Source organism: Poecilia latipinna, unplaced genomic scaffold (genome assembly GCF_001443285.1).
Source record: "Poecilia latipinna isolate Pla-1442-1.1 unplaced genomic scaffold, P_latipinna-1.0 Scaffold1827, whole genome shotgun sequence".
NCBI classification, from domain to species: domain Eukaryota; kingdom Metazoa; phylum Chordata; class Actinopteri; order Cyprinodontiformes; family Poeciliidae; genus Poecilia; species Poecilia latipinna.
In genome coordinates this window covers 41643-53786 of record NW_015114443.1, presented here as the reverse complement: position 1 = coordinate 53786, position 12144 = coordinate 41643, and the positions used below count along the sequence as shown (strand labels likewise).

General features: G+C 44.1%; 1 protein-coding gene across 1 annotated transcript in view; it reads right to left on the bottom strand.

The window, feature by feature from the left end:
* zcchc2 (zinc finger, CCHC domain containing 2) overlaps nt 1-11938 on the bottom strand; it is a 15997-nt gene extending 4059 nt beyond the window's left edge. Inside the window, exons 1-13 of the mRNA XM_015014553.1 lie at nt 10978-11938; nt 8917-9037; nt 8725-8795; nt 8393-8464; nt 8218-8318; nt 6028-6113; nt 5686-5748; nt 5117-5171; nt 4917-5040; nt 3143-3210; nt 2463-2545; nt 2241-2357; nt 553-1941 (exon numbers count right to left, since the gene is read on the bottom strand). Of these exons, the coding sequence (XP_014870039.1) occupies nt 553-1941; nt 2241-2357; nt 2463-2545; nt 3143-3210; nt 4917-5040; nt 5117-5171; nt 5686-5748; nt 6028-6113; nt 8218-8318; nt 8393-8464; nt 8725-8795; nt 8917-9037; nt 10978-11763 (3136 nt within the window). The 5' untranslated portion in view covers nt 11764-11938. The remainder of the gene's footprint in view (nt 1-552; nt 1942-2240; nt 2358-2462; nt 2546-3142; nt 3211-4916; nt 5041-5116; nt 5172-5685; nt 5749-6027; nt 6114-8217; nt 8319-8392; nt 8465-8724; nt 8796-8916; nt 9038-10977) is intronic.
* Nucleotides 11939-12144: the final 206 nt, after the last annotated feature.

The following is a 12144-nucleotide window of genomic DNA, read 5'->3' as shown; positions in this document are numbered from 1 at the left end:
GAGAAAAAAAAAAAAAAAAAAAAATTCAATCTAAAAACAAAAACTTAAGCCAAGTTTGAACTTTTAGTTCAAATATTCGTTTTGAAAACAGATTTTCTAACTTAATTGGAAAAAATATATATATTAAATGTACTGTTTTCTCAAATTGAGTAAAAAGGATTTTTGAAAATTAAAAATTAAAAAAAGATTTTTGAAGGTGATTTTGTTTTTCAGTTTGAAAATGTTTTTTCTCAGTTTCTAAAATGTTATTCACATTGTAAAAAATATTCACATTCAAAAGATTTTTTCTTCAATTTCAATTTTGTTTTAGTATCAAATATTTTTCCAATTTCAAGATTTTCTCAGTTTACGGTAAATTTTTGTTTTCAATTTTGCTTTAGTTTAAAAACTATTAACCCCAATGTAGCTCCATATACATGCCACACCCTGATTCTTATTTGTGAAGAATCACAAATCACAATGATTCTCTACTTTGAGTTGCTCAGTTCCATCAAATCCCAATAAAACCAGTGAAATGTGACAGATTGTGATGGACCGCTGCTCCTTCCTTACCCGGCTGGGTGGAGTCCATGCTGGGCTGGTTGCAGTCTTGAGCAAAGTGTCCATTCACTCCACAGTTGTAGCAGGACACTGTGCCGTTCTTCTTGTTGACCCCGCCGCCCCCCAGTATGGCAGCAGGCAGCATCCCCAGGTGACCCGGGTAGACCGGCTGGTAGACGCGCTGAGGGAACGATGCCGCTGGCGCCATCTGCTGCTGGAGGCTGTAGTTGGCGGCCGCCACTGCCACCTGGGCCTGGCTGCCCATCATATGGGACGGGCCCTCCGCCTGGCTGTGGGAGTGAAGGTAGGGGGATGGGTGGACGGGGGGTGGGGCAGCAGGGAAGAAGGGGGGCATGGTCGGGGGGCCGTTGGCCTGGTGGGGGGCCTGGGTTTGGGCGAGGTAGAGGAGAGACTGAGGAACGCTGAACATCTGCCTCGCTACTGCTGCCATCTGGTGGTGGAAGTAAAGGGGGGGCTGGCAGCCGGAGGAGCCCCCCACCGCACTGCCGCTGCCTCGGTTACCACAGTTGTTATGGCAACCGCAGGCCCCACATCCCACAGGGGGCTGCTGCTGCTGGAGGGGTGGCGTTTGCTGCTGCGGGGGCATCTGCTGCTGGGTTTGCTGGACAGCTACGGGGTTGCCAGGGGCAACGGGGCCGCTTCCACAGGAAGCACTGCTGTTGCTGTAGGACGCAGAGTCGTTCTGCGGTGCACTGAGGCCGAGCGCCGGGCTGAGGCTGGGTGGGGGCCCAGGGGAGTTAGAGGGGACAGCCGGAGGAACAGCCGCTCCCGGGGCCACAGGGGCCCCCAGGGTGGGCATCACAGATGGGGGTACAGGGGGCACGGAGGCCAGGGTGTAGGGAGAGGGCAACCCTGACGGCAGGATGCCATGCAGCTTATGGTGGGTGGCCTCCATGTGGGGTAGGGGTGGGGCCAGGCCGGGCTCCTGGCAGGGCAGGGAGGGGGACGAGTATGCAGGCGGCCCCGGGGACATGGAGCCCAGCGCTCTGAGAGGGGCCTCCACCTCAGCGGGCCCTTGGCTGTGGGGCAGACCTGTCTTAAACCTCTGGACCAGAGGCTGGACCCCCCCACCCACTGAGTGATGCAGGGCCAGTGGGGGGCCCCCAAAGGTCGTCAGCACCTCCCTCTTCTCCGGATCACCCACAATCCCTGGGGTGGGGACCACCGACAGTGGCCCCGCTGGCGGGGGCTTCCCATCTGGGGCCACGGGGTCGGGGGCCCCGTTGGGGAGCAAGCAGGCCAGGGGGGGCAAGTAGGGAGATGAGGTGAAGTCTGGGCCCTGGGGGGCAGCGTCTGCCAACCCAGCGCAGTCCGCCTGCCGCGTGAAGAACAGGTCAGGGGCCTCGCCCTTACCGCCGTCATCAGAGTGGCTGTCTGAGTCTGACAGAGACAATAACAGATATCAGTTAGAGATCAAACATGATTATGGATTATTGCTAATAATCACTTCTTGAAGATGTTGGAATGTTTCAGAAAACCTTTAAAAATCTTGATTTTTATTTCTTAAATGTTACAGAAAGAACCTGATTGCTCAGAGTGCCATATACAAGCATAGTGATGAAAAGTTGAGTGGAAGGAAAACATACTTTTAAAATCAGTAGCATTTTCTTACTTTTTACTGATAATTTCAGAAGTTGCTGTGGTTTACATGGAGTGGTGTGTGTGTGAGTGTGTTTCACCTTTGTTGTTGTCGTCGTCGCTCTCCAGACTCTGGCGCCTCCTGTACTGGGGGCTGGAGGGAGAGCTGCAGCTCTCGGACGACGTTTCCCCAAATGTATCCGCATGAGAAGGTCCAACTGAAACAACATTGTCGTGTCAGTCACAGCATTTCCCTCAGCAGCTCCCATCTTCTCATTCATTTGGGTTTTCCTGTTGCTATATCAACTTCTGCAGTTCCTCACCTTTCCTCTGAGGCGACAGGGCCGGTAACAAAGTGCCATTAGTCAGAAAGGCAGCGCCTCTGCCCTTCACAGCCATCTTGTCCCTGCAGACAGAAAACATTCCAGAACATCAGCTGGACCTGAAGCATCTCTACACTGGGATTACTGCGAAGGCCAGCACTAGAGAACAAAAGTGGGTGTGAAGTTTCTACAGAATGTAAGGACTGCAAACTCTGTAGTTAAAGATACTTTTAAGACAGCTTTTTACGTCTCTGTTAACAGTGAAGATAGTTCATATTCGATTGTCCTTCACTCGGTAACAGCGTGCATAATGAAGAGTGTTTTCTGGTCAGATATTTTATGGCCAGACAAGCTGAAAAACGGCTGATTAGGGTTAAGAGGTGATTGTTGGTAATATCTCTCTCAGTTCTTCCTGCTGTGTGCTAGTAGCCATATTTACATCCAATCATCGTGCAAATTTTTAGCTAACTTTTGAAATGCAGCAAAAAAGAAAAATAAAATGAATTCAGTGTGTTTCCATATACAGGTTTGGAGCAAATCTACCCGACTCCGCAAAGTTTAATTTTGTCAGATTCTGGTGTTTACACAAAGACGGCTCCCCCTAGTGGTTCACTAATTTCTACCCAGTTTTGTTCCAGTCTACCTTGCTTTTGTTTTTCTTCCTTTTCTGCAGAACCTACCTGTCTCCAGGCAAAAATCTGCTCTTGCTTTTAGATGCTGGGTGGCTTCTTCTGTCGGGATCCAGGTGCTGGAAGGAAGGTCAGAGGTCAGAAAGAAGAGGCATACAGCATTTAGCATGAGAAGACAACAAATGACTGCGGGCCGGCGTCCAGCAGCTCCATGGTGGATGTGCTCCATCAGCAACAAGCTCTCTCACACATCCCGTTCACGTGGCAACCACACACACACGGCTGTGTCATTCCTAGCTGCTGTGTCATCCCTAGCCTTACCAAATCCCTCCACATGTCTGCCGCCTGCAATCATTAACCCGTCTTCATGGTTAGTGCCATGAAGACGGAGTGAATCATTACAGCAGCTGCATGTGACAGCCAATCAGGAAGCAGCTCCTGGGCGTTCCTCCACAGGACAGGCAGCATTCCTGATTCTGCTTTAAACTACAACAACATCGCTTTACGTATCTCGAAAGGAAATGTAAATGCTCTCATATCTTCCGAGTTTCTTCAGAGTGGATGTGGACGATGTCTAGGCTCTCATGACTTTCATGACACGCCAACAGCTCAATATCAGGACAACAAAGATTATATTCTATAGTAACCCATCCTGGATGACATCATCAGTTGCTGGGAAGCTCTGCTAATCCAGCTGCCCCTCTTTAAACCTGTGTCTGGCCATTTGGTTAGGAAGATGTTGGAGTAGGGGAGCTGAACTTCCTCCTCCCTCTGCATCCATGGAGCCTGCGTTTCTATTTCTCTGGGATTTGGGGTCAAAGTTCAGGTATTTTTGAGCTTTTGAGATGCTGATAAGCTTCTCCCAGTTGTAAAAAAAAAAAAATAATAAAACAACAAAAAAGAAATCACCTTGTTGTCATGGTTACACATAACTGCCTGAAAGTGAAACATTAAGAGTAAAAATCCTTCCAGCTGCACGGTGTCCAGAACCAGAGAATAACTGACCAACAAAGCAGGAAAATGAACAAAAGAACAAATCAGAAACAATAAATCAGAGTCAACATCAGCAAAATCACATGAAGGATTAAATTAGCTGAAAGAGAAGCAGAGGTCTTCCCACCCTACTGAACTAAAACAAACTGGGATAGGTGGGCATTTATCGTATCGTTTAGGGAAAACTTTCTTAAGATAAGAATTTTGATTTGTTGTCACAATAAATTTCAGCTATTGCTGATAATTTAAAAAGCAAAATTGACAGTAAGATTGGAAATTCTATTTTTGTTATTTTCTAAACTGCTTTTTCCACAAGAGCATCAATACATATCAGTAAATTTGAAAATATGATTAAATGAAGTTACAGTGTGCAGCTTAATGATATAAATCAGACTTTTTAAGTAAGTGGCGTCCTGAAGAAGCCTGTTTCAAATGGAAATGTTTTTTTCAGGAACAATACTTGTGTTTGTGGGGCTGTGAATGCTGGCACAGCAACACAGATACATAAAATAGAAATAATAAATAGATTTTTTTCAATTTGTGGTGCTATTACCACAACAGTACCACAAAAAACTGAAATAAAATTACAGCTCCATATTGTCCAGCCCCACACTGGTATAACATGAAATAATAAGCTAACAGAAAATGAACCGAGAAAAAAAGTGTAAACTGATTTCATCGGTGACAATATGTGACATCAGGATAATAAGGAAAAATCTTTACAGTCTGAACGCTGGTTTAGACTTTTGCTGACATCTCCACATCAACAGCTGCCATCACACACTAACAGGGATTTATCAATGAAAGGTTGCTTTGTTTCCTGTTGTCCGACCTGCTCAGCGTCCTGGCTGCTCCTCACCACGCTGCTCTTCTTCCTCCTGTCTGGGGGACCGTTGAGCTCTGCTGCGTGGCCCCCCCTCCATGTGTCTCCCTGGGGGCTTTTGGCCCGTGACAATCTGGAAACAGAAGAAGAATCGTCACTGCATGCATCCAGAAATCCACTCTGACGAGCGAAAAGGCCGTCCTACTCACAGCTGACATGGACTCTTGGACGCGTGTTTCTTCTTGTGTCCCTGAACATACGAGTCTGTGCAGAGAAAATATTAATAAACACATCAACATTTATATTCATACAGCTTCTATCTACCTTACACTCACTGATCTCATTGTGTTCTACTGGGATTTTGTGCCACACAGATAAACCCTAAACATGTCCCCTGGTCTAGAGTAGAGTTCATTCCTGAGTTAGAATGGCCCAGTCAAAGTCTGGACCTAAATCAGATTGCGGATATGTGGAGTGACTGGAAAATCAGTTTTGCAGGCCAGTTTGACCTGTGACCCCATCTACGTCAGTGTTAGCAGTTGGAGCTGCTGTTGCTGCGGCGACGCCGACCAGAGACCGGCAACGACGGGCGGCAAATATAGCCTTGAAATACGATGACAGGACCTGTCCAAAAATAAACCCACCGCCCCACCACCCACCACCGGGGCTGTGCTCAGCATGAAGGACAGGCTTCTAGGCAGCGGCTTTAAGATTCTCATCTAACCTGCAGGTTCCCCTCCTCACTGTCACAAACAGAAACAATCAGCGCTCCTCCCACCTTCATCCTGACTGGAGGCGTCAGAGCAGTCTGGCTGGTACGTCGTCCCAGGATGTAAGGTACCTGTTGGAAGACAGAAAATCATCAAAAAAAAAGAGTCATGGCTGGTTCTAGAGCGGTAGCAGCAGTTCATCACACAGCTGAAAAATGTACTTATGATCTCACTGACAGTTCAATTCTGCATCAATGAGTCGGAAATATTTAGAATGTTCAATAGAAAAACGTCGGGCTGGACAGTAAAACCGGAAACAAACGGAAAAAAGGAGGAAATTCAGTATAGTCCAACATTTGAGGTGCCTCATTAAAGCCTTTTCTCAGCATTTGTCACAGGTTCCTACTCACATCTGCAGGTCGGTCTGGAGGAGCTGAAGAAGCTGCAGACCTTCCTGGTCTGCCTGAAGAGAGGCGGGGCAGACAGAAACCTTTCCCTGCAGGCGGACACAGGCGCTGTTATCATGATGTCAGAACTGAATACATGAATATAATATATATATAATGCATGAATGTTTGGATTTGAACAGTTCAGGGAGGCAGCTGGAGACACCGGGGAAAATGTTTGTCCATCCATCATAATGAATGAAATATTCAACAATAACATCAGAGTGTGATGTTTTCCTGACATGTGGCAGCTTTCACTTAAATATATCACAGCAAGAAGAAATATGTTTTAAAGAGGAGATAACGAAGAATTGTTTTTCTGCTTTCATTCACAGAAACACATCGACTGTGAACATTTTTGTTTTAAAAAAATTACATTAATACTGTCATCCCTCTCCAGGATGGGTATTTTATTGTATTGTTTATCATTTATTGTGATAAATTTCTTTTCACAATAAGAATTTTGATTTACCATCACAATAAATTCAAAATTATCAATAATAAAATATAAAAAATTCAAAAATCCACATTGTCAGCCTTTTTTCCCACTATTTTCTCCATGAGAGCAACAGTAAAAACCAACAAGTTTGAAAACATGATTAAATGCAGTGACTGTGTGCAGTTTAGTGATATAAAAACTTCATGTGACTGGTGACCTAAAGCAGTGTGTTTTTAAGACCAGTGTGTGTGTTATGCAGTCACATACAGCTACCTAAAAATGAAATAGTTTTTATTATCACTTCCATTGTCATCACACTGGCACAATAAAAAAACAAAAGCTGTGATAAAACTGTAAGTGCATTTCATCGAAGCCTCTCTAGTTTCCTACTGTGAGAATCTCCTACCAGCATGAAGTCGACATGCTAGAGTTAAAACCAGAGGGAAAAGAACGAGAGGTGTGAGAGGAGAAGAAAGAAGAGGAGGAGGAGGTGGAGGCAGCCAGGCTGGTTTCATTTTCCAAAGTTTCACTTCATAGGAAATGAAAGCTGTAGACAGAAGGACAGCAGGTAGAGCTGAGGGAGCTGGAAACCAAAACCTACAGGATCCTGAAACCAGCAGCTGCAGCTCAGCCAGCTGTCTGCAGCCACATCCCACTTCACCATGACTTCCAGTGGTCCCAGTCTGTATGATCCTTCACCTGAATCATCCTGACAGACTCCAAACAGCCTCAGATCATATCGACCCTTTTATCAGCTCTGTATCAGGCCTGCACTGACTGCACCTTTCTGGTCGATCACTGAGCTTTAAAAAATCCTGACAGTTCTGTCAATTCTCTAAGTTGGTGACAATGGCTGATTTTTAGATCTTTGCAGAGGTAAATAAAAAAAACAAAACAAAACAAAACAAACGATGGATATGATCAGTTTCACATACAAATATCGCCAAACTCCCAGAATTAAGTAAAACAAAGTGGATTGATCGGTACACTCCAAATGAAGAACAGAAAAAGGGATCTTTCTGTTGTATATATTTATATTGATACTTTCTATTTATTTACTGATTTCATTATTATTGGAGCCTTGCAACAGAATTTGGCTCAGTATGTACATTGTAAATTAAAAGGTAAATGACAAAGTTTGTCTATGTCTAAAAAAGGTGAAAGAATGTTCCTTCTGCATTGCTTTGGCTGTAACCACCGTTGCCAAGTCTGCTTATTATTAGCGACTTTGGGCTTGTTTATCTCTAAAGTCGCCTACTGATCAAACAGGTTGCAGGTTGTGGTTTTTTTGGTGTTATTTTTGAACATGAAGTTGCTTATTTGGGCTTGACTTTCCTTCCAAAAAAAGATTATAGCACACTCCCCACAATAAAGCAAACACTAATGGTATGTAGTTTGCAGTGGTGCAGTGTAGAATGCAGGTACATGCTGTAAAAAAACACTTTAAAATGTTTTGGCTTTACACTGTCATCAGTTGGGGGCTTTTTGGGCTTGTTTTCATAGAACTGGTTGCTTGATTCTCACATGATCTGGTAACACAGGATCTAAATGCGGGATCTAACACATGACAATGTGAATTGAGACAGGATGTAAAAAAAAAAAAAAAAAAAAAAAATTGTAGAATGACTGTAAAATGTCGTCCTAAACAAACCGATCATAAGGCTACACCTGGCCTGTGTCTGTGTGCGTTGAACTAGCTGCTAGCTAGCCATTACCTGAGGTTCTTCTCCACCTCCCTGCTCTCGAACTGGTCCCCATGGCTCAGGAGCCTCAGGATGCTTTTCTCAAAAGAGTCCGTGCACTGATCCTTTGGAAGCTGGACAGAAACAATCACACTGATGTGATCTCTGACTGTTTGATCTGACGTCAAGTCAGGAGCAGAGTGCTCACCTTCAGCAGGAAGTTCTCCAGTTCCTGGTGGGTTTTGGTCACACTGCTGGAGGAAGAGTCTGACCACTTCACCTGGAAGCCAGCAGACAGAACTCCGTCATCCACTCAGGACAACAGCAAAAACCAGTTCTGGTCACACAACCTCTGGTGGCAACGCTGACCCAAATCCAGATTTTTCTGCCCATAATGCGACCCATATCTGACTTTTTCACCAGTCGGAATGGCCCAATTCCAATATTAATAAATTCATGCCATAAAGTCATAGCCAAATCCCACATTACACATCGACCAATCAGAGCACATTTCCTGGAACCCTAGGTGCCATGGTTTACCTCAAAGCTGTATTCCTTATCTGTTGCCGTCCGAGAGATCCCCCTGAGCACGATCCTCTCGATGTGAACGGCTGCAAAAGGGTAAAAAAAAAATTACTTCTCCTCTAATATGCGTTTAGAAAATCGTTCCTGACATCAAGAGGAATTTAAATATCCCATTCCGCGAACGTCCATCCTCCCCGTTTCGTTTACCTTCTCTCTGTGTTGCCCAGCGACCAGAGCGCCGGCTCTGGCAGGGGGGATGGGAGGCTGGACACTCTCCAAAGTCCTGCACTGAGGAGGCCGTGAAGTCCAGCTGCTGGCCCAGCAGCTCCTGGAGGACATGAACAGCTCAGTTAGTCCATCAAATCAAACAGACATGTTGAGTTCAGTTCCAGTCATTCTCCTGCAACTGATTAAAAATAAAAGCAGGACAGAATTCTTTTCATGTTATTTCCCTAAAAAAAAAAAAAAAAGCAGGAATACTGATGTATCATATCTCAACTTGAGATGCAACATAGAATCAGCAACAGTTTAAAAAGTAGTACTGTACTGACCAGCGATTGGACAGTCAAAAACTACAAATCCGGCCTCTTTTCCAGTCAGTGAATGCACCAAAGCAGAACAGCTACAGGTTTCGCTGACGACAACACTCTTAAGTGTGGAAGTTATTGAGTGAGGACCCCTCAGTTAGCTATTTACAATTTCAGTAAAGTGTTTCCAACAGTAGTGCAGTTTTCTGGCTGACTCCGATTTTTTATAACACAAAAAGTCTTAAATAACACAGAAAGAAGTCACACCAGATTTGTCGCTGGTCACTTTTTTGACAAAATAAAAAAAAAAATGTCATCGAATTTGTCTGAAAAGGCGCCAACTGTAGCAAAAAAGTTTGGGAGACTACCGTTTACCGCACACCATTTCAATTAGTCAGAAATATTACTGACATGCACAGTTTGATTAAAAGTTCTTTAAGACAAATTTATGAGTTGCTATGAACATGTAAGTAGCAAGCCAGAAATTTCTCCTCTGAAATATTAAGTTGAACATCTGCTAGAAGCTGAAGTCGTGACTTCATAAGACATTTCTGGCACCTGGATCTAATCTGAGCATGAAATTGTCCTTATCTTGACTGGCAGGTGTCTTTTTCTGCCTCAAATAGCTTTCCACTTTGTTATCTCCCTCCACCCAGCACCAGGCCCCCATTCTCGACATGGGGGCCTGGTGCCAAACAACAATACTGCAAATGATCCAGTAAGATTTCTGCCTAGTCAACTACAGTTTCTCTTCAGGGCCCAGTAAAATGTGTGTGGCAAAACTAAGAACATCCTCTTATTAAATGATGGATGGGAGAACTAATTTAAACAGCACAATGTTGAAGTAGTACACCCTAGGGGTTAAGGAGAGGTAAATCATATAAGTTTTTGTTAATTTGAGAAATAAAATGGCAGCTTGACTTCCAAAGCAGCTTCTGACTGAGCAACAACACATCTGGTACTATGTCCTTAGGATAGACAGGTAAAGTCCATATGTTCAGCCATAACACACAGTGCAATGTTTGGTAAATGAAAATAAGTCAAATAGTGATTTTTTTTTTAATTATTTTTTTTAATAAATATCAGTTAGTTTATGTAATGAATCTGTAAGAAAAGCATCAACTAAAATAAAGCACCAATCAGCCATAATCTGTTGTTTCTTATTTTTACAACTGTAATCCTTTAAAAAAAAAACATATTTTATTGTCTTCAATTGTACTTTCTTTATTCGATGACTATATATAAAACATACTTATATTTCCTTAATGGAATCAATAAACAAATACAACTTTTGCCATAAGCCTTCCAAATTTTGGCTTAAGTTAGGACCATGTATGTTGTAAAAAAATAAGTCTATTTTTTTTTTTCTTTTACACATATATAATTATTATTTACTTCCGGCCCTCCTTTGCATAGCACCATCTGTCCAGCTTGAGCTGCTTTTAGCTGCTTTCGGCTGGCTAACGTGTTAGCTAACTCGGTTAGCATCACTGGCTATACCAGTATAAACAGCTAATGCTAAAGCTAAACTACGATGTTAAAGGAACCTTTTAGCTTACTCGGTGACTACAGAATTCACGGTTAGACTTGGGCCCTTTTTTTAAAACAAGTTATATATTTAAGTTTTGTATATACAATTTTAAATTTCACATCTTTAGTGAGTTTTCCTCGGCTAGCATGAAAACCCCCCCACCACTATAGCAACAAGAAAAGGCCCCAATATCAGTAAACTGTTAATTACCGTCGACTGGGCGTTTATCCTGAGCTGTCTCTGTCGCTTTTCCTCCTCCAAGGAAAGCTCGATTTTGTCCAGTTGTCCCCGGATAACTTCCCGTTGGTGAAAATGGAAAGCTGGGTGTAGCGAGGCCATGGTATAGAGAAGCGCCAACTGCTCCAGAGCCCCTGCCGTTGCTTCGTCCCGGTTCTCCTCACATACAGAACCGTCCTGGCACGGTGGATAGAACGGGTGGAGGTGATGCTGAGGGTCCCTGAAAGGAGGCAGGGAGTAGTCATAGTTCCTATACGACAAGGCCAAATCCACGCTGCTGAGTATCCGAGAGAGTATTCCAGCACATTCCCTCCTGTCAGAGCCGAGCAGGGACAGACAGACGATGAGTTTGGACCGAATCACCGGGTCGACCACGTCCGTTAAAACTCCCAAATCGTTCGGGTTATTCGCCCTGCACTCAAAGTCCCGTAAAACGTGGTAATCTTTTCTAGCGAGGTCCTCCAGGTATGATCCCAGAAAGCGGAGCTCCAGGGGTTGGCACATATGCAGCAGCCCGCACATAAACTCGATCCGCTTGGCGGGGTTCAGATGGTGGCCGAACCACTCGAACACGCTCTCTCTGTCCAGATGCGATGCGTGGACGCAGGGTCTCGGCGGCTCCTGCAGCCTCTCGTACACCGAAGGAGAAGATGCCGCCCTGGGAATATGCTGCCTCTCTGATGGATCCAACGAATCGTCCTCCGCCGTCTCGTCGCCTCCTTTCTCGCCAGTTTTCATCGGTAGCTTCATTGTTATCATTATCAGCGATAAAGGAGAGACTTCAAAGTGTAAACAAAATAACCATATGCATTATAGAGCAATACAACCGTTTAGTAACACTAACACGACTGTTTTTACAGTTAGCTAATCATCAGACGATGCCACAGCACTCAGTCCTTTTTTTCCAGAGTGGCTTTCTTCTTCGACTCATCATTTCCGGCAGGGTGCTTCAGTCTTCTCAGTTTACTGCTGCCACCTGTTGGATTTAGTCCAGACAACACCAATTAAAATTAGAAATACATTGGGAAGATTATAGTTATACACAAGAGTTTCTTGTGAAAGTATCACTTTTAACTTTTACACATTTTGTCACATTCCAACTACAAAAACGTGCTTTTTTCCTACAAATAAAAAATTCCA